This window comes from Chelonoidis abingdonii, chromosome 22, assembly GCF_003597395.2.
Source record: "Chelonoidis abingdonii isolate Lonesome George chromosome 22, CheloAbing_2.0, whole genome shotgun sequence".
In the NCBI taxonomy this organism is placed as follows: Eukaryota; Metazoa; Chordata; order Testudines; family Testudinidae; genus Chelonoidis; species Chelonoidis abingdonii.
In genome coordinates, this window is record NC_133790.1 from 21948370 (window position 1) to 21957065 (window position 8696).

General features: G+C 43.8%; 1 protein-coding gene across 1 annotated transcript in view; it reads right to left on the reverse strand.

Moving 5' to 3' along the window:
* SLC5A1 (solute carrier family 5 member 1) overlaps positions 1 to 8696 on the reverse strand; it is a 51992-nt gene that overhangs the window by 31807 nt on the left and 11489 nt on the right. Inside the window, exons 3-5 of the mRNA XM_032801304.1 lie at positions 4825 to 4929; positions 1713 to 1772; positions 1241 to 1345 (exon numbers count right to left, since the gene is read on the reverse strand). Of these exons, the coding sequence (XP_032657195.1) occupies positions 1241 to 1345; positions 1713 to 1772; positions 4825 to 4929 (270 nt within the window). The remainder of the gene's footprint in view (positions 1 to 1240; positions 1346 to 1712; positions 1773 to 4824; positions 4930 to 8696) is intronic.

Consider the following 8696-nt stretch of genomic DNA (forward strand, 5'->3'; position numbering starts at 1 on the left):
CTAGAACAGGGCCCCATCCTCCCTGATTGAACTAACCTCGTTATCTCTAGCTTGCTTGCTAGCATATATATACCTACCCCTGGAAATTTCCACTACCTGCGTCTGACGAAGTGGGTATTCACCCACAAAAGCTCACGCTTCAAAACGTCTGTTAGCCTATAAGGTGCCACAGGATTCTCTGCTGCTTTGATAGTCCCAGCCTGTTTAATCTGTAACCCTGATAAGAATCAGTTATCGTAGGAGCATGAGAATGGGAGCAAAAGACCAGGTCTTTTAGGTTAAATTGTACTATTATCACTCAGCTCCTATGCAGAGGGCAAAGAGTAAACTTCCATGGCAACTGCAGGAAAACAACAGACCCAGGTCTGCCTGACCTGTGGACCTGTATGGAGATTTAATGGTTTCAAAAGGGGAGGAAAATCACAGCTTCCTTCGCTACTGCTGTGCCCTCGTTAGCCACACTTCATAGCTCAAGCTGATCCACAGAAAGACTCTCCTCCGCCTTCCCTTGCTTTTCCCACTCCTGTATTTTCTAACCCCATCTCTCTGTCTCTTCCCTCCATCTGCCTTCCTCTCTCGTTTTTCACTTTTGCTTCATTAATACTAACAAGTTGCACGTTCAGCTGAGGATACCGATGGAAGGATGAGTGTGAAAGGCCTCTTTTCTCCCACTGGAGCCAAAGGCAGTTACTCATACCCTGCGGCAGGAGAATCTAGCTCAGGAGTCAGAATGGGAGACCCTGGGCCCAAATAATATATAGGAAGCTCTACAACTAAATGTCTAAATGGGTGAGTGAATGTTCCTGGGTAAGAAGCAGCAATAGTTACCCTTGGACGATAAAGGCAGAGAACTGGGTACTAACTCTAATAGCTTGGGATCTTCTCTTCAGTTTCTATCACTGATGCCTGAGATGTAGCATACTGTACAGTACAAGGCTCCAGCCAGCCTGACTTGTTCCAGAGGGGAGCACACATGGAAACAAAATCCTGGAAGAAGAAAGCTAAATCATAACCACCATCGAGAGAAAGAGTCCCCTGGTATAATTCAACAGGCACAGACACACACAGCTGTAGAGCTGATTTGGATGGTCAGCACTGCTAGATGGACGAGTGACAACACGGAAACAGTTTTTTATCTGAGACAAGTGAACCAGACAGGTAGAGAGATTTCATACAAGTGTAAAATAATAAGAGATAGGAACATCACTTAGAATAGAGGAACTGGAAAAGCTTAACTCACCGAGATCTTGGTGAAAATATAGAGGAGTAGAGAAAGGACTGACAGATATATCTGAATCCGTCGGCCGCCAAACCGCTTCTTGAGATACTCTGGCATCGTCACCACCTGCAGAAGAAGAGGGAGAAGAATTCATACTATGAGCAACAGACACAACTACTATAGTTCATCAGCAGGCTCTGCCACCCAGATACCACACTGATAAGTGCACTAGAATTAAGAAAGCCAAGGAGCAGGGGCCTCCATGAAGCACAGAAAGGCAGCGTCAAATGCTGCTCATCTTGAGATCTCAAAGACAAAGAGACCTTGTTGTTTAAATATATACAGACATAACATATGTAGCATGCCTGACACATCCAGGTCTCTCTTGCCATTGAGAATGGTTTTGTGATGGTGTTAGACCCACACACACAACAAATGAAACAAAGATTAAAACAGGGAACCATAAGATATATAACCTAGTGTCCATACTTACCCCAGCCTTGATGTAGATGGGGACAAACAACCAAGCAAGAACAACCACAAATATCAGGGCCTGTAACCAAGGAAAGAACAGCTGAATTAGCCTCTGGTCCTGTCACTAGCATTTTCCAAAGCCACGTATCAGGCTGAATGCCAACTATAAACATTGCAGTGAGTAAAATGGTGGCCAGCCTCATTCTTTCTGCCTGTCTACCATTTTATGGTTGGAACTCCAGGGGTGAAATCTTGGCCTTATTGAAGTCAATGGGAGTTTTGCCATTCAGCTGAATGGTGCTAGAATTTCACCCCTGGTGTCCAACAGAAGCACCTGAGGAAAAGTCCCCCACTGCAGCAGACCTAATGGAGTATCAAAAAGACAACTGCTTTGGCATTTGCCCCATGTCTGTCCATGGGGAAATACATTTATAGTGTGTCTAACACTGGTTTTAAACCTTCCTTCTGTTGCACTATCCCACTGCAGCTCCACTAGCGGTAGCAATCACCAAAGCATTAGTGTACTCTGGATGCAGGCATTTTAGCCACTGCTTCACCCAGCCTTGCCAAGAGCAGGTGTAGACAACATGGTGGTTAGAATACCAGCAGCCCACAGAAGCCTTTGTATGGTGACACATGACTATTGCTACCACCAGGAAATGTTAAGAAAGTCTAGCACTGCCCCAGCCCCTTTTACTTAGTACCTCGATCCAGTCTCCAAGAAGCCACCAGCACAGGAAACATTCCATCCCCAAACCCAAGTGTGTTATGATCATGTCTCATCTGTGATTAGCTTTGCTAGCCCCAGGTGCTGGAGAGTGGAGCTTACTTCCACACCCTTGTCACCAATCAGACTAGCCCACTTCTTTAGATAAAATGCAGGAGTAATTAACTGCCTTCTGCAGTGTGGTTCAGTTATAGGATCATAGAAACGTCAGGTTGAAAGGGACCTCAGGCCCAGCCCAGCCCCATCCACTGAGGCAGGACTAAATATACCTAGACCATCCCTAATATCTAACATAAATCTCTCTTGCTGCAAATTAAGCCCATTGCCTCTAGTCCTACCTTCAGCGGACAGAGAAAAATTGATCATGGTCCTCTTTATTATGGCCCTTAACATATCTGAAGACTGTTATCAGGCCCCTTCTTGGTCTGCTTTTCTCAAGACTAAACATACCCCTTTTTTAAAAAAATTTCTTCACAGATCAAATGTTGTCAAATCTTTTATCATTTTTGTTGCTTTCTTCTGGACTCGCTCCAGTTTGTCCACATCTTTCTTAAAGCGTGGAGCCCAGAACTGGACACAGCACTCTAGCTGAGGCCTGCTTATAAGGTGGCTGTGAGAATTATAAAAGATGTACTATATTCTCATGTATAGAATTATAGACTGTCAAGTATGGTAGCTCTGTTAAACTATATACTGTATATTCTGTGCATCAGATATTTTGTTGTCAATCATAAATTATAATTTTTCTGACAATGTTAGCAACTTGTTTTATGCAGAGCTGTGCACATTCAGACAGATAAATACAGGTCAAAATGCTGCTCTCAGAGCTGCGTGCTAGATCTCCCATCCACACACTAGTTCTTTATTGCAGCTCTGAAATTCTGCTCATATATAAAGCACAGGGTATGCTAGAGATATTGGACCCAATTCTGCTCTCTTACACTGGTGTAAATCAAGAGTAACTGCACTGAAGTCAATGGAATTACACTGACACAAAGCCAGTATAAACGAGAGCAGAATCGAGTCCAGTTCTCTTTTTTGGTAACAGAATCAGTGTGGATCCAAGAGCAGCATTTTTCCTATATATGTTAGCATGTTTATCAGTTCCATTGTGTTGCAAGTATTGCAATGAGCTAACTAGCTGGCTTATGTCTGCATACATGTAGATGTATACACAGGCATCACTGTCCTCTACTGGACAGAATCAAGACGATTCAACCATGTGTCTTAGGCTGCTGGATTTGTTACAACAGTGGCAGCAGAAAATAATAAAAGGTGACAGCTAAACTAACTGATTCCAATGTGTGCATTTCTCTCAAGTGAGCTTCTACTCCCTTCCTCATGCACAAAGAAGTTCAGAACTATATGGGGCCGTATTTTATACCCAACACACAATTATATTTTTAAGAAAACCTAAGAAGGGGCTTGCAATGGAGTGCAACAGTCAGGGGGCATGGCCAATAACTCTTCCAGCGCCTAAGGATCCAAGGGAAACAACAGGGCTGGATCCCAAGAATTGTGCTCATCCATGTTTCCCCCCTCACGGCGGATCATCCCAGAGCACCAGGTAAACATCAAAATGCTCTGCAAAGAGCTGACCTGCTTGTAGCAGTGCCCCCAGTTCCTCTCCAGGGCAGCAGTAACATGTGATGCAAATTGCACCTTATGACCGGCTGATCTAAGAGGGGAAATACAGCATAAAGGCGGTGTTCCGCAACTCCTGCATCTCCTCCTGGTGCACATACTAAGTCCATGGAGGGCGACAGATAGACTGATTGGGGAAAGGAGGCACATTATCTTACCCTTTTCCAAACCCTTACGGCCCTTCTGTCAATTCCAGGCAGTAGTTGTAGTCATTTTAATCAAGTGAGGTGTTTGATTATAGGCAGGATCTGCCCCCAGCAGGCTGAGAACAGAACACCATTGATAGCGGATTACAAGGTAGCCTCTGAACTCCTTTGCAGCTTCCCCTTAGTGGGAGGGGAATGAGAAGACAGAGAAGGAGAAAAGGGCTCTTGGGATGAAGAAAAGAGTGAAGACAACATTGAATTCCTCACTACTGGGAAGAAAGGAAAAACGATGACTCCCCCCACCTCCTACACACCAATCTCCCAGAAAAATTATGCAGAGGACATCATGGTTTCCTAATATAGCAATGGGCTTTTCTTTCTCCACTAGCTGGACTGGAGATGGAAGTGGGGAGAGAGACTGGGGGAATGGGAATTGACACCAAGTGTTTTTGTGGTGGGTGGTTCTGCCAGTCGTCAGCCCTGAGGGAGGCAGGTGCTGCTAGGTGAGGGCTCTGACACCATTAGAGTGACTTGGATTTTTAGACAATGTGGACTCACCTGATCTCTTTGGATACCCCTGAGGTTACAATTTCATGTAAATGTGTACCACTTACGTTCCATTCGAATCCTCCAATGGCGATTCCTGAAGCCGCTCCTGTGCCTGCCAAGCCCACAAATTGCCCACTGCCAATGTTACTGGCAAACAGAGAAGCACCAATCTGGAAACAGAGAGAAGAACAGACTTGGGTCATTGATCCTGGGCTCAGGACAAATATCTTAAAAACCCGTGCTTATTTAGTGTTTTCAGACTTCCTGTGTGTCATCACTTAGGGATCTGAGTGCCTGACAACCTTGAAGATCCCCCAATATTTTCTCCTCTTAAAACCCAACATTGCAGCCATCATCTCTACAACCAAGGAGGATGTAACAGGATGTTACATATTAACTCATCCAGAGGGGAAACTGGTGAATGATAATACTCCCTCCTCCACTGGAGGTGAGCACGTAGCCTCCACCCATACAGAATTATGACTCTTCGGAGAACTTGTCCAACACACAGATGGGTGATGTATTCCAGAATGAGCAGACAATGGTCTAGGCCAGAGGCCCTGGCAGCTAGGGCAAAAGGCTGATGTGATATATCTAACCTGCTCCAAGGACAAGTGGCTGATTGCTCAAGGAAAATCAGATACAACTCTTTGGATTTAAGATCTGAAAGCCATTAAGGCCAGCTTATGTCTCCAATGGGAAACATCCATTTTACACTTGGTTTGCTTTCGTCAAGGGGACAATAGGTTAACTGAATTAGATTCTTGCAGCTGATATCATAGGTACAGCACTGCACCCAAGGGCATCTGGAGTACATGTGAGTGACGGCTGATCAATGATTTGCAAATGAGGAATGTTGATATCTAAGACCTGTAAATATTCTGTATTGATCCCAGAGAGAGAGCAATTGCTGATTGGAGAGATGCCAAAGAAAGACAAAGAAGTTAGCGCTGTGTTAAAAATAGGCAACAAAGGTTCACAGGAGGGAGATCATACCTAAAAAAAGTCTCATTCTTCATCAAACAACTCAAAGAGACAATGGAAGAAGATGGAGAAAGAAGCTGTGACCATAATTTCCCTGTACTGAGAGTTTTGGAGGCAGCATAACATAGCAAACCGTGATTTACAAGATCAGGAACTGAAGTATTAGGGGTCAGACGCTTGAATAAGAGGGGGAAAATGACTGGCTTGGATATTGCAAGCAGAGGGTACACGTGAGCTGCAGTGATTAGAAATTAAAAAAGACCGTCAGTGAAGTGTTTTTCCCCACTCCTATTTGATCTAGGAGAGGCACAGAGAGAAAAGGGAAACTGTAAAAAGAGGAAATAAAGAAAGAACAGTGTATAAGGGAGGGGGTCTGAGTACTGACCAGTTGCTACTGCCCTTTGATAAATATAATAATCACCTCTCATATCTAATATAGACCATTCATGTTAAAGGATCCCAAAGGGCTTTACAACACGTATATAGAGATTCTGTTATTAACATACTTTCCTCAGGAGCAGCGCCAGGATTTTTGGAGCCCTAGGCAGGGGTCCTTCCACGCTCCCGGTCTTCGGGGGACTTTGGCGGTGGGTCCTGGAGCGAGTGATGTACCCGATGCAGAATTGCCGCCGAAGATCCGGAGCGTGGAAGGACCCCTTGCCGCTGAATTGCTGCCCCCCCAAATCCTGGTGCCCTAGGCGACCGCCTAGGTCGCCTAAATGGAAGTGCCAGCTCTGACTTTCCTCATCCACTGTACAGTCAGTTGGAATAAGTTTACATATCTATTGTAACAGGGAGAGATACTCCGTGTCTGCCACTGAAAGAAAGGTTGTAGGGTCCTGGGGGTCTGAAAGGTAGGCCAGGCAAAATCCCCCAAATCCCTAATCACCACAGTGAGCTCTGAAGTGTCAACAAAAAATAACTACATCTTCAGTCTTAACTTCAGTCTTCTTTTCTGAAACTCATGTGGATAGGAGGGGGGATTTTAGTATAGACATTAGCTACTGAAAATGAGTCTTATATTAGTGAGGATATGTCAAAGCCAGGAATACAATCTACAGCTCCTGACTGCCAGTCCTGCGCTTTAATCACTAGATAGTTCTTCCTCCCACATTTTATATGCAAAATATGCCATGCATGTAACAAAACTGAACAGAGAATTCCATAACTTCTTTCCCTATTCCTATATCCCCCTCATTTCTTCATAGTGATCTCATGTTTTCTTCCAGGCTTTGTGTGAAGGAACTGCTCTCTCAGAACTACAGGGAATTTCTGTTTGTTCGTTCAATCATGGATTTCCTCACATTTTTCCAATCAGTCTTGCCATCACTCTTTGTGATATCATAAGTGTTTCCATAGTAACGATTTGTGATATAACAAAACACTAGTGGCATCAGTGAATGAGTCAAAAAGGAAGAGCAGGCTAATTATAAAGATAATTATAACAGGGTTCATAATTATAACAGGGTTCAAAAAAGAACTAGATAGGTTAATGGAAGATAGGTCCATCAATGGCTATTAGCCAAGATGGGCAGGGATGGTGCCCCTAGCTTCTGTTTGTCAGAAGCTGGGAATGGGCGACAGGGGATGGATCACTTGATGATTACCTGTTCTGTTCATTCTTCTGGGGCACCTGGCATTAGCCACTGTCAGAAGACAGGATATGGGGCTAGACGGACTTTTGGTCTGACCCAGTATGGCTGTTCTTATGTTATGTTCTTAAAGAGAAAGGATTCGTTGTCCCCATGTACATTCAATCCTGGACTTCCCCTGTGCTTTCCTATCAGGGCCCCAGAGTGGGAATTAAGCTTTTATCTTCCTTCAGACCTGTGAAAACATCTAAGAATAATAGCTCAGCAATGACATTACATGCCAAGTTCTGAGAAATTCAGATCATCTACAACTCTCACTGATGTCAATGGGAATTGTGAATGCCCAGTACCTCTCAGGATTTGGCCAATAGGCCTGATCATGTTTCCATTGAAGTCAGTTGCCTTTAATGGGAAAGGAGCAGTCTCTAAAAGAGAGAACAATGTTAATGTCTTTTAAAAAGAGAAGTAGGCAGGCTTTTTCCCCTCAAAGAGAGATTTTAGCTGCACCAGCAACTGGAACTCATTGCTGAGAAGGCTGGCTTCTGGGCAAATATGAACATTTTTTTATCAAAACTTTATTGACCTGTTTGGGGGAAATACTACATCTTGACCTTTACCTCATCATTAGCTGTTGTTCACTCAATCCCCTGCAAATAAATTATTAAACCTCATTCTGAGTTATTAGGAATGCAGTCATCAGAAATGATTAACCACATTATCCTCTGATTCTCATTAAATCTGTTCCTTCCACCCTAGCTCCTGCTTTAAAAGCTCAAAATAGCCTTTTTAACAGTCACACTTCACTTTCAACAGCTTCAGGTGACAAAAGCAGCCAATGAAGAACCCAAAATGACAGCTCCAGCTAGCGTGCCTGGAGTGCCCGTAAATGTGGGGCACATTGGAGCACTCACCCCCTCACAGGAACATTTCCAGCTTTACCCAAGCAGTTCTGCATTTTCTTTGTTGATTTTTAAAGAAAAACACAAGGCCAAACAAAAACGAATGCAATTAGCAAAAGATTTCAGTTAACACAACAGTCATTATTCCTGCTTTCAGAACACAGCAATGCAAATATTACAAATCTATTGCTTTGTATTTCTGTTTCTCTCTCTGATATAAGAAAGACTCTTTCCTGGAGGATCATAAGACCAGCGTATATTAGTTACAAATGTAATTACGTGTGTGTGTGTATTTTTATATATAAAAAAATTCCCCTCTCACCCCTATGGATGCTATGTGTCTTCCTCAACCTCAGGTCCTCTACCAGAGGCCTGGGAGTTTGAGGGTTCTGCGCAGTATCTTAGCTGTTCCTAGCACTGCACTCTTCTGGACAGAGAGCTCTGATGTTGTTCCTGGGATCT